The sequence below is a fragment of the Leguminivora glycinivorella genome, chromosome 4 (genome assembly GCF_023078275.1).
Source record: "Leguminivora glycinivorella isolate SPB_JAAS2020 chromosome 4, LegGlyc_1.1, whole genome shotgun sequence".
Taxonomy (NCBI): Eukaryota; Metazoa; Arthropoda; class Insecta; order Lepidoptera; family Tortricidae; genus Leguminivora; species Leguminivora glycinivorella.
The window spans coordinates 21,101,016-21,128,993 of NC_062974.1; the positions used below are offsets into that span (position 1 = coordinate 21,101,016).

At 37.9% G+C, this 27,978-nt stretch overlaps 3 protein-coding genes across 8 annotated transcripts in view; all 3 read left to right on the plus strand.

Moving 5' to 3' along the window:
- LOC125225514 (guanine nucleotide exchange factor DBS-like) overlaps window positions 1–27,978 on the plus strand; it is a 180,343-nt gene that overhangs the window by 9,948 nt on the left and 142,417 nt on the right. Inside the window, exon 1 of one of the 5 annotated variants that reach the window (XM_048129266.1) lies at window positions 20,030–20,229. The exons of the other annotated variants lie outside the window; for them this stretch is intronic. Within the exon in view, the coding sequence (XP_047985223.1) occupies window positions 20,178–20,229 (52 nt within the window). The 5' untranslated portion in view covers window positions 20,030–20,177. Of the gene's footprint in view, window positions 1–20,029; window positions 20,230–27,978 lie in introns of those variants that run through there. 5 annotated transcript variants of the gene reach the window in all.
- On the plus strand, window positions 910–5,116 carry LOC125225512. 2 transcript variants are annotated; one of them, XM_048129260.1, is made up of 2 exons: window positions 910–3,934; window positions 4,520–5,116. In XM_048129260.1, exons 1-2 carry the CDS (start codon window positions 1,024–1,026, stop codon window positions 4,879–4,881), a joined length of 3,273 nt encoding a protein of 1,090 aa, XP_047985217.1. In that variant the 5' UTR covers window positions 910–1,023; the 3' UTR covers window positions 4,882–5,116. The 2 variants fall into 2 exon arrangements, with proteins under 2 accessions (XP_047985217.1, XP_047985218.1); XM_048129261.1 differs by lacking the exon at window positions 4,520–5,116 and having other exon boundaries at window positions 910–2,548; window positions 3,394–3,492.
- On the plus strand, window positions 10,306–16,867 carry LOC125225515. Its single transcript, XM_048129270.1, has 4 exons — window positions 10,306–10,494; window positions 10,774–11,053; window positions 11,137–11,364; window positions 13,604–16,867. Exons 2-4 carry the CDS (start codon window positions 10,793–10,795, stop codon window positions 14,795–14,797), a joined length of 1,683 nt encoding a protein of 560 aa, XP_047985227.1. The 5' UTR covers window positions 10,306–10,494; window positions 10,774–10,792; the 3' UTR covers window positions 14,798–16,867.

Consider the following 27,978-nt stretch of genomic DNA (forward strand, 5'->3'; position numbering starts at 1 on the left):
TCGGCGCAGTTCGAAAAAATGGTAAAATCTATAAAAATACGTTTATCGGAAACAGGACCCACCGTGTTAAAGACAAATGAAAATACGACTTCAAGTGCTAAATTGCCTAAAATAACTATAGTTCCCTTTGACTCTAAAATTGAAAATTGGGTATCGTTTATTCAGATTTTCGACTCACTAGTTCATAGGAAAAGTATACCTGCAGTTGAAAAGCTTCACTATTTGTTATCAAGTGTGACCGGGTATGCCTTCGATTTGATAAAAAATTACCCATTGTGTGACGAAAATTACATGATCGCGTACAACACACTTAAGGAGCATTTTGATAAAAAAAGAATAATTGCTAGTCTGTTTTATGAAAAAATATTAAACTGTGAGGTGGCAAGATCTAAAAGTCCTTCTGAATTAGTGAGAATTTGTCGAACTTTTAAAGAAAATATTGAAATTTTGTCAAAGTATAAATTACCCGACAGGAATTTTATGCTATTCCATTCATTGTGGTCTAAATTGGACGCTAGTACAAAAGAAGCCTTTGAGCTTCAACTTAATTCAACCACGGAGATTCCTAGTTATGAAGAATTAATGTCGTTTATCGAAAAGCGGAGCCAAGCATTAGAGAACAGTATTGGTAAGTCGTTAACAGTTAGTAGTAAACCGGTGTCGAACAAGCCCATGCTTAATAAAGTTAAGTCTTCATTTCTTGTTCCTCCAGTGAATAATGTGAGTGACTGTGTTATGTGCTACGCACCAGGGCACACATTTGAGCATTGTCCAAAATTTTTGGAATTGCGGCCAATGGATAGGTTTGCCCAAGTTAAAGAAAAGAAACTCTGTATAATGTGTTGTAGGCCATCCCATTCAGTTAAGAATTGCAAGTCCTCGGTGTCTTGTGGCGTTTGTAAGCATAGACACCATACATTATTGCACTTTGATAAGGAGTTGGAACCGTCCACTCGGCAAACTCAAGTGACATTGACTGTCCATAATGCAAATGCACCAAGCCTGTTCTCGACGGCTATTGTAATGATAAAAAATAAATATAACCATTTAGTACCAATTCGTATGCTATTGGATAATGCTTCCGCATGTAATTTTGTTACATTAGAGTGCGCTCGAAAACTAGGAATACCAATTAAAGTTAACTCACCATCGGTGAACGGTGTCGGTCTAGCGTCAACGGACACTTTTGGAATTGTCGATTGTGAGATAGTCCCGGCAAATGGGGACTCATCTTGCACATTTTCGTTTGAAGCGTATGTGCTTCCTAAGATCTGCCCTGATATGCCACTGGAGCCACTTAATGTGTCGTCCTGGATGCATCTAAAGGATTTAGATCTCGCTGATCCATATTTTCATAAGTCTGGACCAATAGACATGTTGGTTAGTGTCAACCTTTTTGCTGCGGCATTACAGTCTGGTGTTGTCAAGGGCAACCCAGATGAGCCCATAGCCGTCCGCACGGTGTTTGGCTGGTTGGTGATGGGTGAGTGCCCTAGAGACATTAACACTTCTCGTTCTCGTTGTTCTAAGGGGTCCGGAGGTGATATGGAGAGGTGTTTTCTCGTGTCGAGTCTTTCATTAGACAACAGCATCAAGCGCTTCTGGGAGTTGGAAGGCTTTGATCTGCCTAAAAATATCGTTTTGTCGAAATCGGAATTGTCGTGTGAAAACCAAATGGAAAATTCATATTGTCGCAGTCCCGAGGGAAGGATGGTAGTACCATTAACTCATGTCGACCCTCAGGACAAACCAAGGTTTTCAAATTCTCGTGAGATAGCTCTCAAGCGTCTCTTAAATTTAGAGAGGAAATTTAAATTAAATCCTCAATTTCGGACAGCTTATGTCAATTTCATGGACGACTACTTAAGTTGTGGTCACATGGAAGAGGTTGGTCCTCCAGTGGCGTCTGAGGGTCAGTTCTATTACATACCCCACCATGGAATTTTGCGGCCAGACTCCGTCACTACGCCTCTGCGTTGCGTTTTTGAGGCTAGCGCCCAAGACTCTTCGGGGCAGTCCTTGAATAGTGCGCTGCTGCCAGGCCCAAAATTGCAAAATAATATATTTGATTTGCTGGTTCGTTTTCGATGGCATGCAGTAGTGTTTACCGGGGACATCAAGCAGATGTACCGGCAGTTTCTTGTCGCTTTACAGGACTGCGACTATCAACGCATTTTATGGCGTCCATCATCTGATGAGCCTGTGAAAGATTATCGTTTGCTCACAGTGACCTATGGCGTGTCCTGTGCTCCCTATCAGGCGCTTTGGTGTATATCCAAGCTAGCAAAGGAGTTTTCGTCTCGCTCTCCCCAAGGTGCTGCAGTATTGGCTAGGGATGCATATGTCGATGACATTGTCTCAGGTGCAGACTCTGTTGAGGATGCGTTAGTGCTACGCCAACAGTTGGTGGAAATATTATCGTCTGCGCAACTTCATTTGCGCAAATGGACATCAAATAACCCCGAGTTTCTAAAAGGTTTACCTGGTTCAGAACTATATTCGGAACAACTTCACAACTTTGAAAACGTTCATGATCTGTCGCTAAAAATTCTCGGCCTGTCATGGCTTCCCAAGGAAGATACCTTCACATTCAAGACCTCCTTGAATGATTGTCGTTGTACAAAGCGATCGATCCTCTCGGATATCGCCCGTATTTTTGACCCTCTGGGCCTATTGTCGCCTGTCGTATTTTTCGCAAAATATTTAATTCAACTCCTATGGGTTTCTGGTGTCGATTGGGACAACGAGGTTCCTACTGACATCGCCCAAGAGTGGCGTAAATTTAAGTCACAATTGGTGAAGATGAATTCGTTATCCATTCCCCGTAGAATGGTTGAATCTTTCGTATCGTTGCAGCTTCACGGGTACTGTGACGCCTCGGATAAGGGGTACTGTGCTGTCATTTATTGTCGTGTCGTTCAAAATGACGGAACTATTGTCGTGCGCCTTTGTTGCGCTAAAACCAAGGTGGCTCCACTTCGTAAATGTTCCATTCCGAGGTGCGAGCTGCTAGCTGCTGTTTTATTGTCGGATTTAGTCGTCTCGTTTACAGACGCTTTAAAGGATGTTCATACTTTCGATGACATCTATGCTTGGTCAGACTCGACTGTCGCGCTGACTTGGATTCGTTCGTGTTCATCCAAGTGGAAAACCTTTGTAGCTAATAGGGTTGCGCACATACAAGAGAATATTTCTCCTGAAAAGTGGCACCATGTTTCTGGTTTGGATAATCCTGCGGACTGCGGCTCCCGCGGCTTGTTACCTGCTGACTTAATCGAGCATACGCTATGGTGGGCGGGGCCTACCTGGCTTTCCAAACCTCAAGAATCTTGGCCACAATCTGAGATCTTTCCAGATCAAGCCGCTTCGAACGAGCAAAAGATATATAGTTTGCTCACGGCGTCTAATATGTCTATGATCGATGACATATTAAATCGATTTTCGTCCCTACAACGCATATTGCGCATTCTTGCCTATTGTTTTAGGTTCATGCACAACTTACAAATGTCATCTTCGAGATATACAGATTTGAATCTGTCACCAGAAGAAATTTCCAAGGTTCTTCTTTTTCTAGTAAAGCATGTTCAGGAGCAAGCCTTTGCTTCGGAATTGCGTTGTTTATCGAAAGATAAAGCCACTCACTCCCTATCGAAACCCATGCGGAAATTGGCGCCGTTTCTGGACGACCGTGAATTGCTAAGGGTGGGCGGTCGCCTTTCTAAAGGAGACCTGTCGTTCGATGTGAAACATCCACTACTATTGCCTCGCGATCATAGGTTGACCACGCTGATCATAGAGGATTATCATCACCGTTTTATGCACCCTGGATTGCAAACATTGCAAAACTTATTAGCCCAAGAATTCTGGGTTCTATCGGCAAAAAGGGCTATAAACTCTGTTGTTTCATCCTGCATGAAATGTTTTCGGGCTCGTCCTAAAGCGGCATCCGCTCCAATAATGGGAAATTTACCCGCGTTTCGGATTAATCAAATCAAACCATTTTCGTCAGCGGCAGTAGATTACGCAGGTCCTTTTGATACTAGTTTGGCCCGGGGCCGCGGTTTACGCACATTTAAATCATACATTTGCGTTTTCGTATGCACTGCTACCAAGGCAGTACACCTTGAGCTTGCTTCCGAGCTCACGACAGAGGCTTATCTTGCAGCCCTGCGCCGTTTTATTTCCCGCAGGGGCCGGTGTTCCAGGCTGATCTCAGACCAGGGCCGAAACTTTGTCGGCGCATCTAACATGCTTCAAGACTTCATGGCTAAAGCTTCACGTGCCGAACAAATAAAATTTGTTTTTAACCCACCTGGCAGTCCACATTTCTCTGGGTTAGCGGAAGCCAGTGTAAAGTCAGTAAAGACTCACCTCTCTCGAGTAGTAGGATCACAACGCCTCACATTCGAAGAGTTTTATACAATATTGACTCAAATCGAGGCAATGTTGAACTCGAGGCCATTGTCGCCCATTAGCTCCGATCCCAACGATCTGTCGGTTTTGACCCCCGGACATTTCCTTACTTTGGAACCGCTCACCATATTACCTGAAAGCAATATGGTTGATGCAAAATTAGGTCCACTTCAGAGATGGAAATTGCTCCAAAAGATCCATCAAGATTTCTGGCGCAAGTGGCACGTCGAATACCTGCACACCTTGCAGCAACGCCACAAGTGGTTCGATGACCAGAAAAACATCATCGTCGGGACGCTCGTGCTCATTGTCAATGAGCAATGTAGCCCCATGAAGTGGAAGATTGGCCGGGTGGTACAACTCCATCCAGGGAGCGATGGGATCTGTCGAGTAGTCACGGTCCGCACAGAATCGGGCGAACTTAAACGCCCAGTAGTTAAACTGTGTCCACTGCCTCTACAAAATTAAATTATCTAATAATTCACTATCGTATCGTATCATTGTAAGCACTAACTTTATCGTAGATTTAGATTAAATTTCATATTTAAACGTATGTATACTTAAACTAGGGAATTAACCCAAGCCATATTGTTCCTTTTTTTTCTTATCCTTAGCATACAGTACTTGTGGAAAATACGTTGCATTTTGGCGGGCGGAAAATGTTAAGGATTGTAGCTTTAAAAATATATTAAAAATAATTTCGCCTGGCAACATTATGCCAAAAAGTAAAAAAAAATATAACCGTCGATTCACTTCACTCTTTTCCCGTGTCGTCTCGAGGAGCATGTCGCGCTAACCTTTTCGAAATTAAAGTAAAATATAATATACTCGTGAAAAATCGTGTGTGAGTTTGTGGAAGGCTGATCGATTGAAGAAGCACGTCGCCTGTTCCATTTTCGGTGTCTGAGCTGGTTAAGGTAACTCGGATTCAAGGTAAGTCTGGACGAGCCGAGATTCGAGGAGCCTGGCCAGCCACCGCCGACTGCTGCATCGTCGCCTACAGCCGAGCAAGGTGAGTGCTTCCCACAATTGACCCAGCCTATCTTAAATTCCCTAATTTCTTGTCGTGTCGTTCGTGTCGTTAAGCTATAAAATTAATCGAATACAGTCCACATATATAATTTAAAGATATCGAAGTAAAATAATCCCCTACAGTTTGTTTGGATGCTAAATGTGGAGTGGTGGAGAGTGACGAAGGGCCATACGAAAAAGCTTTTCGTCAACATGTCCCTGAGCAATACTAAAGAAATATCAATACTAAAAGGCACAAAAAGGAACATCGATATCACACTATTCGAAGAGGGGAACAAAATAAGGCAACCATTGCTTTCGGCTGGAAACCGCAAAATGCAAGCCATGGCTCCGGGCGCGCTCCGGCCGGATCCGCCGGATTGAGGGCTAAAATCCGGCCGGATCCGGCCGGATTGGAAATCAGACCGGATTGCAATCCCTAATCGTGATTTATTCGACATTGGCATACAAGCGTGCGCAACCCTATAACATAACAAATAAGTATTAAAAATAATTATACATGCAAATCTATCCTAACCGCTGAAATTAGGGCTTGCAATATCGGACGATTTTCAATTCCGGAACTGGTTTTCGAGATTGGACTTCAGTTCCGGAATTCCGGAACTAGTTCCGGAATTGAACAATTTTTTTTTTGTTTTGTTTTCTAGTGGATTTCTGATGAAATAATACAATTTTAAATTGAAATTTATTATTAATCGACGTTTAAGACAATAACTCCGTACCTGAAAGGCATATAACACTGCAATTTTCATTTTAGCAATTTTACAGGAGAGTCCATCTTGTATCAAAATCGGTCTTGCGAAGTATTTCGAACAACAGCAAACGATACAAACGAGGTTTTAGTGCCAGATTTGTGATAGTAGTTAACATTAAAGTAAATATATTTAGCATTATTATTTAATAGTATTTGACACATCATTCAGTAATAAAAACTACATATTTTAGAGAAAACTAAATAAAACTACCCCAAATACAGTGTTTTCCTTCTGACCTTATTTCATATTTGAGGATTTACAGCAATATGGACGAGGACAATTAATCTAATAAAAACAAAGGTTTTAAATGCATATGCATCGATTGTCCACCGAAATAATGTAAAAGTAATAATTTACAATAATGGCACAACGTCTTATTCACATAAATGTAATAAAATAAATATTGAATTACCTGTATCAGACTCGAGGCCCAAAAAGTCAGACTTCCTGATTTATACCTAGAGGTACATGTACATGTACACCTTGAATTTTTGTAAATATATACTTATACTTATAGTATACTTTTCATATCCACCATTTTCCATACATTGCAGTAAAGTCCACCAGTTTAGTAAAATATGCACACGTCCTTGTGAAAAGTGTATAAGTAACTACGACGTTATGCTTGTGAATGAATGTAATACCAAATATTACGATTTGCATCTGAATTTAAGTTCGCAAAACCAGAAAGTGACAATGGTTAATATTAGCGAGTTAACATTTTAAATTACACTATCTCGCTCTAACTAGCCCCTTTGGCCATAAAATAGGGTACTACCTGAGTCCGAGCGGTGTCTAACTTATGAATTTACATATTTCTTATATATTCTGTGGTAATTTTGTAAAATAACCGGGCTGATATTACACGTTTACATCTAAAAATGTATATTTTTTCGATTCCGGAATTTTCGAGATTATGTGTTTCAATTCCGGAACTGTAATACCGGAAAAATTGTCCGAAATTCCGGAATTTCGAGATTCCGGAATGCAAGCCCTAGCTGAAATACCGCATATTATTCGCATATAATCAATATAGTTAACCTCGTTGGTTAAGACTTAAGATCAACTAACTGGTAAAGGTAACGCTCGTTATCCAGGTACCATGTACCATTCTTAAACTTAGCTATATTATGTCTGGTAACAGGCTTAATAGTCTCCGGACGGTTGTAACCAAGAAACCTTAAAAGGGGCTTGCTGCGGTCGAAGGGTTTTACAAATAAGCAGCCTTAGCCTTACATAGCCGTACACAACTCTACTCCAACTGAAGTTATAGAATCCAACTCTCCACTGTGTCTTACCGCGACAATTCTATCTATCCATCCGTGGCTTTGCTTTAGGAGTTCTACAGAACATTAATTTTGAGCATGGTATATTATAAAAAACTATACCTAATGTGAGTTGTGTGGGTGATGGGGTGATGATGACTTGATGAGGAATAGGCTCTTCGTATAAAGATTTTTCGTTGATATCAGTAAAGAGGTCGGGAATACGTCTCAGTCCTCAGTTTCAAATTATGAACTTCATGTTTCAGTAATTGTGGTAACTTTACGCCACTAAAGCTCCAGATCATCCTTTTAGCTAATTGTTCTAGATAAGTTCTACCTATAAGATGCGAAACAATAGCACATAAAACTATAGCTTAATGTAGTTTGTTTAAGTCAAAACTTCCATAAACCCGCTACTGACAACCAAGTCAACCAAATTCTACACTGAGCCTTATAAATCTTATGGTAATGTAATGTAATGTAGAGCCTACAAAGCTCAGTACCCAAGATTAAAGTACCTATAACCTATAAAGTAGTGCCCTTTACTTAAAAAATTGCCGCCGTAAAATCCTTCAACTATTGCGTGATAGGAAATGCGGTGTTAACTACTTATAGGTAGGATCGGAACAAAACGTTGGTTAAATTGGTTCCCGTTTCAATCAAAGTTCTGTGTACTCCACCACCACCTCCCTAGCCTAGCCTACCTAAACACTTTGCGAGACTAATGAGGAGAGTTATTAATTTTAGGTTGGGGTTATTTATGTATTCCTGACATTCCCGTACCTTCCTCAATGTCCGGTCGGATGTCAATGTCACACGCTCGTATTTTATTTACATTTACTATTTTGGGGGTTTTGGTACGACGGTACGGCACTCTTCTCTGACAAGTTAGGTCTTTACACATCTACTTATTAGATTAGACTACATATATGTAAAATTAACTAAACCGATCTAGGTTTTATGGGCACGAACCGGCTGTTTGGAGAAGGGTTCGGGAAACCTTATTATATTACAGTTATAAATGTCAGACATACAATAGATCTGTGAAATCTGAAAATGGGACAGAACATTCAGAACAGGACTGCTGAATTGGTCAGAATCTTTGGAGTTTAATCTATAGGTCATTACACTATTGCCCTTACCCGTGTTCACATGCCGATAAACAATACAAATTGTAAATTGTAAATTGTACCGACAATTTACAATTCTACAAGTTTCTGTTCAATAAAAATTACAAGTTACAAATTTGTCATAGTGGAAAATTTACATAATTGTAGGAGTTTAGCTACAATTTTACATATTTCTGTTCAATAAACATTTTCACTTGACAGGTGATTTTTAACAATTTTGTAAGGAAATGTGCTTTATTGAACACATAATTGTAATTACAAGTTTACATATTATGTAAATTGTAGTACAATTCTGACAGGAGATTAATGCTGTGTCAAAACTCGATTTGAAGTGTGCTTTACGATCTGCATAATCAAAAAATATGGTTCTAACAACTAGTAGTGACAGTAATGGGACGATTATGAATATCGACGATTTTTTCGTAAAAGGATACATTTTACTTTGGATGTAACGAATTAACGTTCAATGAAAAATTCCGGGTGAGCATAACTACCGTCGAATATTTACTTTTAAGAATAGGGCAATAGGCCAAATAGGGGGTTATCTTCAAAGTGAGACTAATAGAAATGCAGCTCTTTCACACACTGAACAGATTTTGTGTGCGTTGCACTGGATGAGCTGTGGCTCTCAATATCATGTGGTAGCAGATGCATATGGAGTATTCTAGCCTTTTTTTATACATATTCAAGGATTTCAGTTGCTCGGCAATCTCTATCCACTTCTTTATTTTAATCTCGTGCGATTAATTTTTCACTAAACAGACCAAACAAAATATCCTTATTTACGTAAATGAGAGATAAAATTTTAATTTTTTTGTTGATTTCCATACTTAATATTAAACAGTTAACGGTAAACCAAATGATAGAGAACTTGTTAAAAATTTACATTTTATGTAAATTGTAAGTTACCATTACAAATTTGTGAGTACAATGTTGTCATTGTAAACTACAGGCGTTTTTTACATATTTAAATGTTTATTAAACGGCTTTTACAATGGTTACAATTGTACATTTTCTAATTGTAGGTTTCTTACTTATTTGTAGGTTTTATTAAACAGCACTTGTAGCAAAACTTTACAAATATGTCACTTTTTTACAAAATTGTTGAATTGTAATGTTTATTAAATGGGGCCCAGATCGTGTTTCCCGACAGGTTATAGCCGGGCTTGATGGGGGATATTTCTGTAACACACTATTCATAATTCTCTTCTTTTATTTGAACATTTACAGACGTTCTTATTCTTACAACAGTCACACAACACACATTTACAGAATTTTATAGGATTCTGTTCAACTTCAAAACGAATTCCCATTGCCGTATTTGACGTTTTTTGGAACCCACTAACTTTGGTACTATATAAAATTGTCTATATTTTTTTTAATTATCCAAGAAGAGCCAAGAAATTTGAAGTACTTTATACCTGCAACACTTATACCGTTGCATTAAAAAATGCCATAAGATTTAAAAAAAAACAATTGTGCCTTTATTTAAGCAATATTATGTGAGGTGTTTTAATAAAAACAATAATATCACATATCTTCCATTTGATTTTTATAATATACTTTATATAATACCGCGCGTTCTCCGGTGACAACAAGTTTCAAATGTTGGCGCCTTGAATCGTCAGACAGCGTCAATACGGAAAGTCGGAAACGAACGACAGTAGCGCTGCCAAGTGGTGGCGCACTGTACTAAGGACGTGTTCTGCGGCGTCCTCCGATTTTATTCACAGAAAGTGTTCGCCATATTGCTTCCGTGAATTCAGTGAAATATTTGTGCATTTCTCTTCAATTATGAATGCAATATGAAAATAGTTTAAAGGAAAACAATCCATGTTTGATTAGTAGCTCTGGTTATACATTTTTATGCAGCTCAGACGTTAAAATAACGTGAAAACGGTAAGTTTTATTCTTTCTCTGCTATGACTATATGGCCCAATATTCCACGGGAGTTCGATCCGCTATGCGATAATGAAACTTAAAAAACGCGATTAAGGTTAATAATTGCGCGATTTTTGTTGTGTTTATTTACATGAATTTGAAAAGTTATCGTGGTTTTCTCGTATTTGTAGCAGGGTTGTGAATTCTCACAGCAATCGGGGCGGGTTGTCGCGAGGTTGTACATACACATATACGTAGGCACATGTGATTTAATGTGAACGATCGGTTGTATTGTAGCGTCGAGCGCAGCACACCCATGTCGTACGAGAAGATGGAAGTGGTGAATCCGGCAGAAAAGGAGGCGAGTGAGGTCCTTCACTCGCTCCTCTCGGTGGAGCGCCGCAGTGTGGACAGCAAGGAGGCCATCATCGTGGCCATTCCGCAAGACCAGAATGGCGGAGGGGAGTATGGGGAGAGCGCCCAGTGGCACACGCCTGTCATGGGCCAACATTCTGTGTTCGAGATGGGAACCGCACAGAACATGCAGCAGCACAACTATAACGGCCACCAAGAACAGGTAACCGCCTAACTCGTCAGTCATCTGTGTTAACAGACTCTACTTACAGCATCTAAATGTTAAATGTAAATTACTAATTTCAGGTTTTATGGCAAGGTCACACAATCCAAGTGGAGAATGGCGAGGCTAACATGCAGGGAATGCAAGGTGCTTACAGCATTGAATTCTCAAATGTTGATGGTGATGGCATGGAGGTTGAAACAAAGCCTAAAATGGAGAAGAAAGGCGGGGCTAAGAGGAAGAAAAAGGGAGCTGAAACAGATAGCGATGAAGATGTTCTCGACAACAAACTTGAGGATAATCCTTTACAAGTAAGTAGCCTATACACTTGTTACTAAACTAGCTAGATGTTACAGAATTTATTTTGTACTTACCACAATTTTAGTTTTCTTACAGAGACAATCTTATGACTCAGATTATTATGTAATTAATCTACAGTCACCGGCAAAAAGATGTAATGATTTCTGTACCTTGTCACTTTTGTCGTCTCGTTAATCGTTTGACAATTTTGTATGACATTTCAAAAAGATGTTAGTAAGACAAGGTACAGAAATAATCACTTATTTAAGTGCTGGTGACTGTACCTACCTCCTTTGACTTTTGAATTAACTACAAAAATCAATAAGAGCTTCTCAATTTTACACCTTATTACATAGTCTTACTGTGCTAGTTTCCGTTGAGCCCTAGTTTTTCTCCATTTGACATAAATTGAATATGTCTATTCTCGTCCTGTCCTGTCCAATGTGATTTATAAAGGACATTCCATTTTTTGGAAATTATGATGTAAAAGCCTGATGGGCAAAAAATATCTATTTGTTTCTTATGTTTTACCTAAATAGTGGTACAAAAGAAAATCTACCCTATTTATTCAATAATTTGGTTTAAATTTCAATGTCTTTAAGTTGTATATGGTGGGCAGGACGAGGCTGTATCAACCTTCTGTGTCACACTTCTTGAGATAGTTATTATCTAAACAACATAATATTATAATCATTGTTTCAAAAATTTGTTAGACAACTGAGCATTTTGTGCATTTGAATGGTGAATGTTTGTTTAATATGTTAATCCAAAAATAAAACAAAACTTATGAATAGAAATTATATTTAACTGCATTGTTTTAAAATACCACATTGTAATTAAATACATAATTATTAGTATTACAAAAATATACTCAACTAATTTATAATATTATAAATACTTAATGTTGTGTACATGCATATTCCGTGTGTTTGCTAACATTCATCCTATAATTTTATGAATATTTGTAGTTGAATCTGAAAGATATATTATGTGATTTTTATAATAAATATGTACATAATAATATTATTAAGAGTGTGGCACTGAAAATTGGAATATCCAATGAAACAGCTTTGTAAGTGGTTCACAAATATGTAACATGCCATAGCCTTGCCTAGCATTCAAAATTGCCAAAAAATACAAAAATGTATAATCACTATGGTATAACAAAGCAAACATGATTACTTATATTGAATAGACTTCAATATTTAGTACATTTTCTGAGAAAATGTCAAGGTGATATCAGAACAAATTGAATTTGCCTTACCCTTTTAAAATAAAGAAAATAAGGGTAAGACAAATTCAATTTGTTCTGATATCACCTCAAAACAATTGACATTTTCTCAGAAAATGTACTAAATATAGATTACATTTTGTTATGAACTTTAAAATAAAGAAAATAATTCATAACAAAATGTTTATATTGTAGTACTGTTTGTATTTAGATTGTAGTACAGGATTTATGTAAATACAAGTTTACCAGTTTATTGAAAATTGACCAAATTTTACAAATAAGTCCTAAACATGCATCAGAGAAAAAAAATCATAATTAGTGAGTTAGTAAGAAATAGAGATGGGCCGAATATTCGGTATTCGGCATATTCGGCAAGTTTTTAATTGTTCGTATTCGGCCGAATTATTCGGTTGCAGAATATTTACCGAATAAACAAAGTAAATAACTAATGAAGATCTTACGTATTCCATTGGATCATAAGCTCCTATTTTAGTAGCTTTTTAAGGAACTGCTAAAAAGAGAGAAACCTATGCGTCAAAATATAAATACAATTGTTTTTTAAATAAGTTAAAAAACCGTAGTTAAAGAGTTGAGAAGAATTCAGAGTTGTTTTAACTAAGTTTTAGTTATCCACTAAATCATAAAAACATAGTTGTAGATGGTTGTAGTAACATATGTAATGATTATCAATCATTTAATAGTTTTAATGTATCCCCTTAAAAAATATGGCGTAACCGAATATTCAGCCGAATGTTCGGTTCGGTAAGAGCTGAACCGAATGTTCGGCCGAATATTCGTATTCGGCAAAGTCCATATTCGGCCCATCTCTAGTAAGAAGTAAGATAAGAAAATGCCTTAATTGATACTTGAACTTTTTAGTATGTATGTCTGTTAGATGATGAAAAGTATAGCATTTCACTAACTAAAACCATGAATTTAACATTATTTAGACTTTTTTTGATACAACTCTTGTGACTATTAACTTACAGTTTTATTATATGATTAATTTCAATTTTCAGGTGAAAGAAAGACTAAGGCGGGGATGTGATTGCAAAGATAACTGCTACCGTGGGCTGAATCCAGAGGCTGTCTACCGTCACCGTCTCAACATTGCTGAACTGACCAAAAGTGAACATGACATGTATCTGATGGGCATTACTATGGCCAGTTTGGCTAACCCGGCCGAAACGTCGCGCCACAAGGTCAGGAGGAGACTCAGGGCGTGCTATGTATACCAAGGAAGAAAGGTCTGTTTGGAAGCTTTTCTGTATCTAGAAAATGTAACACATTATCAGCTCAAACGCATCAGGCAACACGTCATGACGCACGGTGTCGCGCCCCGGATACACGGTAACGTTGGCAAGAAGCCCTACAACACGTTCACCTTAGACATATATAAACATGCAACTAATTTCTTAAAGGAGTACCTGAAACAACATGCTAGCTCACCTAAAGACGTCCAGCCTTCCGGCGAACAGGGCAAGAAAGCCAGCAAGACCATTATTATACAGGGAGACTCGCGGAAGCACTTGTTTGAGGCTTACAAAGAGTATGGGGAAATTCTTGAGCCTGGAGTAAAACTAATGGGATATTCCACTTTCCGTGCATTCATGAAGGACCAATTTCCTCATGTCAAATTCGCCACTAAGAAACAAGACATGCCCAAAGACATGGTTCCGTTCCGCAGCGGGAAGTGCATGTCGTACGATAAGAACAAGGATCCGATCAGGGCGCAACAGGAAAAAGAAAAGGTGGACCACAAGAAGGCAGCTATGGAGGCTAAGAAAAAGGAGGACCACGATAGGGAGCAGCACGTGCAGCAGCAGCAACAGCAGCAACAACAGCAAGTGCAACAACAACAACAGCAGCAGCAGCAACAAGTGCAACAGGTGCAGGTGCAGCACCAGCAGATGTCGAGCCAGCCGCACGTGGTGATCCACCAGCAGCAGCCCGGGCAGCAGTCCATGCAACAGCAGATGCTGGTGCCGCAGGTGTCGCAGCACCAGCAGGTGCTGACGCAGCAGGTGGGCAGCGTGCAGCAGGTGTCGCAGCACATGCAGCCGCTGGGCGTGTCGGACGAGCCGCCGCAGCCGGTGGAGATGGCGCAGCAAGTGATCCCGCTGGCGGTGGTGCAGCAGCAGCAGCAGGCCTACATCGTGACGCCGGTGTCGCACTTCCAGACGCGCGTGCAGGGCGCCTGGTACAGGCATTGACGACGCTGCCACCGGCGCGCGGCGAGTTAGCGAGAATACCTAGGTTACGCCTATTCAGTATTGGTTAACTGACATATAACGACTATCTGTAAGGATAAATTTAATCATATTTACACCAGTAACTTAGCAGTAGCTATGTAGTTTATTTTTAAATGGTTTTAAAATTGATAGCGTCGTTTCGTTTTACTGAATAAAATTGACGGTTTATGTAGAGATTGCTGGTTAGATTGCGAATGTACCGAGTGTAGTTTTATATTTTCCGCGTGAGTTTAGATGTAAATGGATCATGATTATTTTATTTTTGGACTATCTAAGCGTTCAGACGGTGTTGTCAATCAATATTAAATTCACTTTGAAAAGCAGTGCCTTTAAAATTTATGATGTGGATTAAGTAAGACATAGCTATGATGTGTGACTATACTTTCAAAATACAGATTTAAGAAACAAAAATGCAGAGAAGTATGTATTCGTGCATTAAAGCGTAGGCAATACAAATTAATGAAGTACATATCACTTTATTTTTCATGGTTTACCTAATGTAAGGTATTTTATGCCTCCAATGAGCCTCTGAACATAGTGTTTGTCATGTCAGGGTATGAATTGGTCCCATTTGAATGAAATTATGATGACTGTTTTTGATTTAATCGCCTAGGTATACAGTCGCCATCAAGAATATTGTAATTTTATATAATGCTCAAAAATATCTTAAAATAACTAATATTTGTTACGCAAGTTGTTTATAATTAGATATTTTTGAACATGTTCACTATGGCGACTACAATCAAGTGTAAAAATTAGCCAGCAATATAAAATTAAAATGAACATCTTTATACTCTAGGGCAAATAGGGTCAGTTGCATCAACCACAGTTAACAAACACTTCAACGTCACGCAGCAGAAGTCTGGAAATCCATACGATACGAAAAATTTAGCGAACGTTAAATTCGGGAACGGTCTGTTTGGTGCAACCGACCCATATCACAAGGTTCATTTGGTCAACATAATTATGTGTCATTCTTAATCAAAAGGTACCAGATTGTCGCTTAAGGTCTTAAAGATAATTCGTCTAAAGATACGTGCAAATTTCGTCCTTATCGTAAGCGACAATTTGACACCTTTTACTTCAGAACGTCACAAAAAGTTAAATCTACCCAGGGCAGGCTTCTGTTATTTTTACGCAAAACATACTAGGTATTATAAAACATGCTACTAAAATTAGTTCTTGTAGGCAAGTGGCAAGAAATGTAATATTGCCTTTCCTAAGATTATCTCGTTTTTACACTTGAAAGTACAAGTAAAGCTGGCAGCTGTCAGCTAACATAAAAGACTTCCATATAATGGCGCTTATGAATTCCTTAGTTTAGTTTTTTTAGCCAGTTATGGATTTTTGGCTCTATCACCATTGATTGTGCTGTAAGAAATAAATTATTTTAGTATAGGAAATAAACAATATTTTAGTTGTGGATGTTATAACCATCATCTTCATCACATGCATTATCTTGATCGTTCACATCTGTCTAATGTTGAAAACTGGGAGCACTTTAGGACGTAAGAGTACTGATTTTAAATGTTTATAATCTTATTTTCATTAAAGTAATAATATTTATGATCATTTTATTCCAGATAAAATTATGCTTTCTCCGTTATTGTATTAATGAAATTTCGTTCTTGTCACATATGTTAAAAATATACTGACGCAATAGTTCTTCACTTCTGGATAATTCTCTTCGAAAATCTCACATTTCTTTCAACTATGTTAAGATAGACTTAGTATATGTAACAAAAATAGAAGTGTGTAATCATTATCAATTTTACTATAGACAGTACAGAATTGTGCCTAGAAAATATGCTTATCCATGTATTTTTATAGAGCAATAATGTGTGCGATTCGAAGCAGATTCATGTAACTACATAATCATTTTTCAAGTACCTACCGACATTGAGTGAGTGATTGCTTAAGAGTTTTGGGTCGTCTTCGAATCATAGTAATCACCTAGCATAAAGTTCGGCATCTATGTCAAAACTGTAGGAAGACATCATGATGTGATAGAAATTAAACTTTTATACTCTACATTGCCTTCTCATTTCTGAATACAATACCTATTCTGTCTATTGAGTAAACGCTGATCAGTTTATGTAATGTAATGAAATCATCCCTTTACTCTGTAGTGGTTACATATTTGCCACTATTTTTAAAACAAAAATGCTTCTTTTTAGTAAAAATTACGAAAAAAAAAAATCGAATGATCACACGGGAAAGGGATGAGAATAAAATAAATAAATAAATAAATATTATAGGACATTCTTACACAGATTGACTGAGTCCCACGGTAAGCTCAAGAAGGCTTGTGTTGCAGGTACTCAGACAACGATATACATATATAATATATAAATACTTATATACATAGAAAACATCCATGACTCAGGAACAAATATCTGTGCTCATCACACAAATAAATGCCCTTACCGGTTATAAAATGAAAATGAAATGGTTAGAATGGTTAAAAAGTTAACCACCCTTATGTACTTATTAGGGTTCCGTACTAAAAAGGAACCCTTATGGCGCCGCTCTGTCCGTCTATCACATTGCTAAATATTTCGAGAACTACTTATGCTATCAATTTGGAGTAGTTATGAACATTGGTAACCTCTAGAAATTATTAATATTAATTATAGAAAATGGCAAATATCAAAGGGGGCAAACGTGGGGTATCGTTAGAAAGAGCTCAAACGTACAAATATCAAAACTATTTTTTATATTGTTTTGTTGTGGAAAAAAAAGAATTTTGAAGGAAAAATTTATCCCTTTATCTCAGAAGTTTAACGACGAAAAATTATGAAAATTTTACGAAACATTTGTTTTGTGCTAAATATTACAGGAAAAATAGAATCATGTCGTATTTTGGAAACTTTTTTTTAATAACGAAGAACTTTTAGATTTTAACTTTCAATTTACCAACCCTTGCGGATGTATACGTCGCTCTTGAAATGAATACAAGATTTTACGTAAAATATCTTCTTTCAAATAAAATAATAACTGCCGAAATCGGTTAACACGTTAGTATAAAGCGCAAATTAGTTATTGAATTCACCGAGCGATGGCGCTGTACACAATAATACTCATCATTAATACATATATACTTTGTCAAACAAGTCTGTCAGTAAATAAGAACAAAGAAAACTATAATATGCATCCTTTTCTTTAGGGTGCTATAGAAAAGGATACCTATAGTTTTCTTTGTTCTTATTTACTGACAAGAGTGTACTGTATACAGTCTTTTGAGTCTTTAATGCTATCTGAGAAACTTGAGATTGTTTTAACTAGGTATTGAAAGTTTGTACGGAATTAACCCTCGGTGGGTCGAGTCTGACTCGCACTTTGCCGGTTTTTTTATTTTATTTTAATAATAAGCTCACGTTAGACGTCGGAAGTCCTGAGTAGTGATATCAAGATTGCTCCTAGGATAGTAACTCCGTTGTTTAGTTTACTAATTCAACGTTAGATGACGCTGTTCCATGTAGTGAACATTCTGAATCGCGCTATCAATATTCTTCCTGGGATAAAAATTGTTTCATTTCCAGATGTTGCGTAAGATGGCGCTGAAACGCGTAGTGAAAATTCTAAATCGCGCTATCAAGATTATTCCTGTGCAATGGACTAATAAGGTTTCGCCATCTGTCATAATCATAACCTTTGAGTGTGCGTCTTCATTACATCTCCGTCTCTAAGGTATTGGCCGTTGGCGCAAGTAGACTACTAGACTAGTGCCGACTGGTAATTATTATCTATCAAATGTTTCCGTTGCTGAAGTAAAATTTCACGCTACTTTCGTACTGTAAAATTTTGTACAATGTAATACACGAGCGAATAGGTAATCCTCAAATGTTTTCGAATTTTCTTTTTGCAGAGTTTGAATCTTTTCATATGTATAGATATTATGTTATCATACACGTGTGGAAAGTTGGCTTTTTCCCATCAAGTGCTAGTTGAATCTAAGTTTAGCGGTAATAATTAGGTAGTACCACAATATATAATAGTACAAGTGCAGAAGGTCCACTGCTTTGATGTTCACGAAATGCCGCCTTTTTAAATACCTACAAAATTCTTACAAAGAAACGAGCCGCACGTGCGCGGCGTCCCGTGATAGGGTTACCGATGGATTCAAACGAATTAATACTCACATAAAATGTTATACTATTATATTCAAGTCTTGGGTACTTTCTAGGTATATAAGGTCCTAATTTATTAGTTGCAGATATTTTAACACATGATACTTTACATTAAAATAATTAACTTTAAATATAAATTAAGAAATCTTTTCATGTAACTTTTTTGATTTCATTTTCCTAACAAAAAAATTAATTATAATTTCGTCTAAAAAAAATCATCATGTGCATTATCACATGTCACAATAACACTGTCTGTCATGTCAACAATTGTTTGTTGTAAATGTCGTAAAGGTTCGGCGGGAAAACTGCACATGTCATTGAAGTGGCCAGTTACAGTTAAGTGGTACGTAAAAGAGGTACTAGAATCTGTTCAATGAGTTTTCATTTAATAATCACATAAACAGGGTGTTTTTACGTAGCAAATTTGTTTTTCCGTTTTCTCCAAAAAAACATCGTAAAAGCTATAATGTTTCACGGTTTAATATACTCCAGAAACCGAGTACTATCAGCTGTAAAAATATCTGCATCTAATAAATTAGGACCTTATATATACTGTATTTATATATTTTTGTTCAAGTTCTAACATCACAAGCCTTATTGAACTTTTCCGTGGGACTTAACCACTAGTAGATCTGTGTAAGAATGTCCTATGGTATTTATTTTATTCAATATGTCTATTTAACTAAATCTTATTAGCATTTCACACGCGGACACCGCTTGCTAAAACCTCGCGACGTAAAGTAACAATAGAATGTGCGAACGTTCATTCCGTGAGAACGCGCGCCACCCCTGAGTAGGCCGCGAACTCGCGGCCGCCAGGATGTACTTGTAGCGCGGCGATAGAATCGCGGAGGAGCCGCCCCTGGTAGTACCTAAGTTAAAACTGAATCTGTTTGCGTTTCAGAATGAAAATGCAATTAACTTGCGTGTCAATCCTTTTACTGCAGTGTCAATTTCAATGAGGGCTAAAAGACCAAGGGTCGGGTGAGTCAGGTCCCACGCCTTCCTCAATTCGCGAGTGCAGTGCAACCGGAGATTGAGTCGGGGGTGTGCGTTCATCGCACTCGCGCCATTGGTCTCGACAATTTAATAATCGCCAGACGTTTGTAAACAAAAGTCATTGTTTCGGCCTCAATCGGACAGTACGACGATGGCGAGTTGCCATACCGGGCGCCGGTCAAGACATCTCCCGCCTGACCGTGATTTCCGATATGAAGTTTTGGAAGTGCTCGACTAAAAGCGAAAGAAGAGCAGCGGCTGCCGGTGAGATCTTTATTACATTCTAAACAATAAGCTTATTAACCCACTTTCTTGGACTAAATGATTTCTGCCATTTGTCTTCATTGAAGATTGCGAGGATGAGACAATAGAGCATCCAGCCCATTGGGATATTTATTTGACCTTGACGAACCTAATAATTCGATTATGATTATAGTTTTTCGGCTATTAGGGCACACCATGACATACATTTATTAGTAATTGTGTCGGTCCCAAGAAAAAGTTACCTACCTACGACATTCCCGTTTAAGAATAAGGAGGAGGCGTTAACAGGTTACGTATTTGTATAACTATACGAACAAATGTCATCCTTATGGCATCGCCATACCATAGCTTAGGTACATAATTTATGTGCCATGTTATCATTATAATATAATAAATAATATATTATTACAGTTGTTATTACACATGGCTAAGTAGTTTTTTTATACGTAGTTATGCAAACATAACGTTCATTATTAGTTTCGAATGAATATAATGATTACATTATAGGAACATACACCTACTTAATTACATTTTGATTAAATGGATGCACATTTTGATTAGGAACATGTTGAATATTTAGCCTTTCTCCATGAGCCTTTACTTTCGCGCTAAAACCGTTTATTAGCATTTTATGGAGTCCTCCGCGACGCCAAACGCCAACACTAATTTCTTTTTAAGGATAGACAAGCGTGCATATTAACGCGTTAAATATCATTTCACCACACCAACTGGTAAAGGCTTGCAGCAGGTAAAGCAGATGCAGATGACAATATTATGAAGATTTCGTCCGACGAATGTTAACATTTTCACCACGTCGTGATTTCGTGAAGTTTGTTTTTTGCTATCATCAACTTCGCACATAAGTAGCCATTGAGAGCTCCGTTTTCCCTGTGTCGCATCGCGTTTTGTTATTTGCTTCATGATCATGACTCGTCGCATAAGTAAACGAGGCATGTTAGACAATCGATCACCACCAACAGTGTTTGCCGTATGAAGAAGCTTTAGTCATTTACCTATCGTGACATGTCTCACTTGATGGTCTCATCAAAAGATCGGCGCCGGAGAGCGGGACGTCACCAGCAACATGCGCAGATTAGCCCATTGCATGGCACTTTCTTCTTTGTACCTTACCGACTTTATTAATGAGATGGCAGCTATTTTTGCAAACTTCTGCAAATTTAGGTTTTTTTTATGGGATAGGAAATAGGAGGCAAACGAGCAGACAGGTCGCCTGATGGTAAGCGATCACTACCGCCCATGGACAGCCGAAAGTGTTGGGAGGTCCGTTGCTGGCCTTTAAGATCGTACGCTTTTCTGACCACCGGTCTGGCCTAAAGTATTTGTATATTATATATATCGTTGTCTGAGTACCCACAACACAAGCCTTCTTGAGCTTACCGTGGGACTCGGTCAATCTGTGTAAGAATGTCCTGTAATATTTATTTATTTATTATTATTTTATTGGTTTGACTCTACCCATGGATCGTGACGGATATTCATACTTTATTAATGATCGAGTAATAACACATCAATAAATATTCCTCTTTTACTCATCTGTAGGTATCAACTACTCTACTTCGAACTCGCTGCAATGGGGGATGTCTGAAAATTTTAAAATCGCCTGATATTTTTTCTGGTGATAGGAATAAGCATTTCTATTTACAGAAAAAAGTTACAGATTTTTTGGTGGCACCATACATTTTATAAAAATAAAAACGTGTTGCTCGACTGCGCGTACGACCCACTTCGGCAGTTATGAGATTTGTCTTAGTCTTTAAAAAAATTCCATTTTAAATCTGTGCTGGCCACAGACACTGACAGTTGATTGTCAGCTTGACATTTTTCTCGGAGAATTCATAACCATATCTGGTGAACTATTTATTACTGTTTTCGACTCATTTTCTCTCCCTGGCCTCTGATTTTGCCTCCTTCTACGACTACCTTCGCTCTCGAACCCCGGACCGTGATTTTACTGGCTTAAAACGACGACCTTTGATTTTAAACCCTGGACCTGATTCTACTTGCATTAACGAAGACGTGTGCTTGCCCTGCTTGCTGCCGACGGCCTTTGCGTTGAACCCCGGACCTGATTACAATTTTTAAGCCCATTGAATTGGGAAAACGTGGATAGGTACTAGCGATTTTGTAAGAGCTAGTTCATCTAATTTGCCAAAATGTGGAACAGCGACAAACACAATGCCTGTGAAGAAGAAATTGATGAAAGATGCAGAGATATTTTGGACAGAGAATGTGTATCCCATTCATTTTGAAAAGTGCAACTACATGTTATTAGAGTGTAATAAACATAAATTTGTCTTGATCTATATTAACATTATTACTCATTTTAGCACCCATAAGTACGTTTTCACATTATTCGATCTAATACCAGATGTTGGACCGATATCCCATACATTACAGGCGTCGTCTTGGATTTTTTCCATTGAAATCCTTCTGACATCCGATATTGGATCGGGTAATGTGAAAACAGGCTAACTCCTAGTAGTGATTCATAAGCGCACCTGCCTACAGATGAGAACTAGAGAAGGACCTGTGCCCTAAACAAATAACTTTAGATTGTTGGTTTATTGTAGAGCTCCTGGTCGTGACCGTGTTTCGTGTACCCGTAGCCGAATCTCCGTTGCCGTGTTACTCGGCAACGGAGATCCGCTCCGTTTGCTCCGTGTGATTCGGCTACGTGTAATTAAGATACGTAGCTACGTGTACACGGAGATACGTATCTTATTTATACGTAGATCGGATCCAATCGTGACCGTGACGTTTAGTGTAGATTTTATGCGTGTCACTAAGACCCCCGAATGTAATGCAAGGGGCGAGTTTTTAATTTCAGTTTCCATATTTTTGCATTTTAAATAAAGTTTTAAGTGATCAAAAATAATAAGATGCAAATATTATCATCATCATCATCATATCAGCCGAAAGACGTCCACTGCTGGACATAGGCTTCCCCCAAAGATTGCCACAATGACCTGTCCTGCGCCACCCGCATCCAGCGGACTCCTGCGACCTTCACCAGGTCATCAGTCCACCTTGTTGGGGGCCTACCCTAACCTTCGCCTTCCGGTACGCGGTCGCCACTCGAGAACCTTTCCGCCCCAACGGCCATCGGTTCTACGTGCAAATATTATTTTGGAGGCAAAAATAATAGACCAGTACAAATTGTAAAAGATGTGTATCAAAAGAATTCGCGTATAATCAACGTATAAAAAAATAGGTAAAATTCTAATTTTCATTCACATGACACAGACTATAATTAATCAACTTTTATTAAATAATCTAACATGTACAGTCAGCGTCTTATAGTTGGTAGTATCCGAAGTAGTCAAATAGTTTGTTATTTTTGCTTTCACTTAACTTCACAAACAATAGGAACACATGGTACTTAACAGGTAAATCCCAAAGCCTTGAACGTAATTATTATCAATGGCCCGCAAACTATTGTTTGTTATCTTTATCTGCACGTGCAACTATTTCTTAGTATTTTCACCGCCGAAAGACGGTTGTCCAGCCAGTAATAATATTTATGAACAACGGTGTATATTATTATTTCACTTAAAATACTTTTAAATTGTTGCATTGGTCTACCTGTAGCATTTCTTACTAGGGAGTAAATATTAATTAGAGATATTAATATATTTATTTGGATGGACTTTCATATTCATCGACATCCCCAAGTAGGTACCTAGTACCTACCTGAGGTGCGATTTTTGATTCTCATCGGGTGGCTTATTTCGTACTAAATAGTCATCGGCTGCATACAAAACAAGGCACCGGTGAGATTAAAAAATCCCACCAACACCACCTCTGGTTTTTTTGTACAAACTCATAATGTCTGGTTATCAGAGAACAGAATAATACCAATATGTAATTACTTAAAAAAACATCTGGAATCCAATCAATGCAAAGACCACGAGTATAACACATAATGCGAAGGGGCCGTTCGACACTTACAAGCTCTCTTTCAACAACCGAGCGGAGCGGAGCCGAAGCCGAGATTCGCGGGAACGTAGCCGAATCCAGAAACGGATACGTATCTTTGACGTGACCGTGTAGTACGGGATCTTAGCACCGCCGGTGCTAAGGCTACGTAGCTACGGTTCCGCGTGTAACACGTATATCACAAGCCCTAGTTTATTGTCTGCTTTAAGTAGTTAGTGCTCAAAAAGGAAATGAGTTTGCGGTGTGACGCCTACTGCTTTTCACATCACCCATTCAGAAAGGGTACTTTTCGGCCCTGTTAGGAGGGAATTAAGTGACACTTTTCTGTTCAATAACTTTGTCTGGCCTGTATAAAATATTAACACCACGGAAAGTGTTTGCACATAAGTAATAATCAGTAATCAGTAATTCTTTATTGCTATCATAGGTACATAAGTTGGTACATTTCAGTAGGTATAGCACAGCTATGAACCCTGTAAGGGCACTGCAAATATAGTTCTTAATAACTAAAAATCTTAATACTTACAATCTTATAAATCTTAATACCTATATAATATTGCTATGAGAACATTTTTATGTTGTAACATATTTTAATATTATGTATAAAAAAATTGTGTTGATTAAGTGCATAATATTTTTACAACAGACCTGATTAGTATTTTGCTTATATGATATGAAAAAAAGTGTCAAATGGTAGCAATAGTAGATTGTGCAACAAGGGAGAAAAATGAGATATATATCTTGAGTGTAGCAAGGTATTCTTAAATTTAATCCTGAGCGTAGTGAGGGATTCAAGTGTTAAGACACAAGGTGGAATTAAATTTGCTACACATATTAACATCAACTTTTAGGAAATTTATATATAATGATATGTTATATGAACATAAAAAATGGTATGTTATGTAACCATGTAAAAAAAATGTGTCCTTGAAGGGAAAAGTATCACTTTGGTCCCTAATAGCAAAGAGGAAAAGTGCCTCTTTGCACCCTCCTCGCAGTGCAGGGAAGAAAATAACCCTTTCTTTTCGAATCCCAGTCACTACACTCAGTATTCAATTACATATAGAATACTTCACTTTGTTCACAATTCAATTTATATCCTCGCTATAAATATGCAATTTTGCTCCCTCGTAACACAATCTACTATAGTGCTGTTAATCATGCTTTAACAGTATGGAGGGCCATAGAAGAATATGGAAAGCCATAGCCGACTGAATTTGATAGTAACTTGACAGTAACTCGACACACATGACACACACAAGTAAAATAAAACAACACAATAAAATAAATCAATTATATTTTATTATAGGACATTGCAAATTATAAAAAAAAATGTATTTTACCATATTTTTCCTATTGGTCTATCCAAAAAATACACATTTTATAAAATGCCACCGTGTCAGATATTTAAGGCTTTCTTTTTTATGATATTATTGCCAGCGTGTATCTGCATTTTAAGGTTGGTAAACAAGACACGGTATCTTACACTCAGGTGGTCTTCACAGCAAAATCGCACTCTGGTTGGGCAGTTCCTGCCAACCTATTGACACCAACTTTCCTTCAGCTCCTTTCTTAATATGAACAATTTTAAATCTGGGTTTTTCTGGTTGGTTTTAGAACAAGTTGGTATAAAGCATGTTTTGGGATCCTTATATCGTGTTTATGTACTTGCATTCATTATAACAAATAGTGTCCGGAACTTAAAAGCGATGATCGTCCTTATATCAAGCAAAATCAGAAGTCAGGGAGGCAAAACGGATCGTAAACAGTTCAGCAGGATCAGGTCCAGTGTTTAAAAGCAAACGTCTTCGTTAATGCAAGCAGAATCAGGTCCAGAGGTTAATATCAAAGGTCGTCGTTTTAAGCCAGTAAAATCAACGTCCGGGGTTCGAGAGCGAAGGTAGTCGTAGAAGGAGGCAAAATCAGAGGCCAGGGAGAGAAAATGAGTCGAAAACAGTAATAAATAGTTCACCAGATATGGTTATGAATTCTCCGAGAAAAATGTCAAGCTGACAAACTGTCAGTGTCTATGGCCAGCACAGATTCAAAATGGAATTTTTTTAAAGACTAAGACAAATCTCATAACTGCCGAAGTGGGTCGTACGCGCAGTCGAGCAACACGTTTTTATTTTTATAAAATGTATGGTGCTTCCAAAAAATCTGTAACTTTTTTCTGTAAATAGAAATGCTTATTCCTATCACCAGAAAAAATATCAGGCGATTTTAAAATTTTCAGACATCCCCCATTGCAGCCAACACTTCTCAAACAATAAACGTTGATTAGTATTAATGCTTTCAATAAAACTTTTTCTTATTGTAGTTTTAATTCAGCAAGTCAACAAACAGTTAACAGGGTTTGATGGACTCATTCTCGCCCTTTTATTATGACAGATTAAGGAAATTACACCTAGGTATAGTAGACTAACGATATGCGTTTTACTTCCTTTTAAGAAATTAGATCTTTTCATTTTGTTCCTTGTAGATAATTATTGCTTCGGTTGTAGGTTGAGTTGAAAGATTGTCAATAAGTCTACTATGGCAAAGCTTTAACATACATTAATTATACATATTCCAGGGCCAAGAGCCATTGGAGTCAAGATGACAGACCTTAATGGAGTAAAATACCGAGTGGAGCTAATACGGATATTTGTGTAGGTACTTCCCATACAATATGTCGGTATAATTTCTTCCAAGTTTGTTCAAAGTTAACGCGTACAGTCTTTTTGTTCGCTTCTGTGATCTATCATTTCCACAATCTGTGGTCTCATCATTTGGATACGTCGATGCTGGTTCACATTATTCCAGTGCTCGAATAAATTCAATCACTGCACTGGCAGAATATATGTGAACGAGGCATTATGTCACATTCATATGCATACAGCAAACAATTGGATAGTTTTGTAGAAGAACGTGTGGCATGGCGTGGTAGCTGTACTTGAGCTGTACCTACTTTACTTCAGTTCGCCATTTGCATTGACAAGGCTTGCAGTTTGCAGTGGATATTTCATTTGTACGAGTGGATGAATAGGTGTTCATTTCGCATTCAAAGGCGCAATATACCTCGTATGCAACAACGGTTAGTTCGCTGTCGTAAGGTATAATTATTTAATTAGTCACGTTCTTACCTAAGTCGTGAAAACTGGTACAAAATGCTTTTTTTTCGAATAAGATGTTCGCTTGTGTAGTTGGCATAATTATTAGGATTTTCTTTAAGTAAATACAAGGCCCACGAATGTTCACATTTTTGCCAAGTGGTATTGTCGCTTTCGGTTCTCCATCATATTATTGAACACTCGCCGGTATGACGTTCGAATACAATAGTACCTGTAATGTTTTAATGGTACGTGCACCGCAGTTTAATGTTATTGAATGACCACAACTCCAAATATATCTATGATTCAAATCTGTAAATACCTGGTGTTCAGTGCCTTTACCTACGTAACATTTTCTTATGAATTAGTAATTACGCTCCGAGCCACGTGCTCTATCGCCACAAAGCCTTTGGCTTTGACACACTCCAGTCCTTTGAACACGAGTGTCTTCCTTACTAACGATAGTAATGATCTACTTACCTAATAATTGATTAAGTAGTTTTATAAAGCCAAGCCTCCGGGGTAGAAAGAAGTTGCGATTGTAGGCAGTTGATGAGAAATGATTTCCCAGTACCACCCAGTACTTTCTATTACTATTTAGAACTTCGTTCAGGCGTAAAATACGTTGGCTTTGAGCTACTTCGCTTTAAAGACAATATTTTATTAGACATAGTAGGTAGGTAATTAAAAACTATTACAG

What these genes read in the sequence shown, in the direction of transcription:
- LOC125225512 (XM_048129260.1), top strand. Translation starts at nt 1,024, where the DNA reads ATGATAAAAAATAAATATAACCATTTAGTACCAATTCGTATGCTATTG. An exon ending in GAAATGTTTTCGGGCTCGTC is followed by an intron (nt 3,935 to 4,519) that starts CTAAAGCGGCAT and finishes CCGGACATTTCC; the next exon opens with TTACTTTGGAACCGCTCACC.
- LOC125225515 (XM_048129270.1), top strand. Translation starts at nt 10,793, where the DNA reads ATGTCGTACGAGAAGATGGAAGTGGTGAATCCGGCAGAAAAGGAGGCG. An exon ending in ATAACGGCCACCAAGAACAG is followed by an intron (nt 11,054 to 11,136) that starts GTAACCGCCTAA and finishes TACTAATTTCAG; the next exon opens with GTTTTATGGCAAGGTCACAC. An exon ending in TTGAGGATAATCCTTTACAA is followed by an intron (nt 11,365 to 13,603) that starts GTAAGTAGCCTA and finishes TTCAATTTTCAG; the next exon opens with GTGAAAGAAAGACTAAGGCG.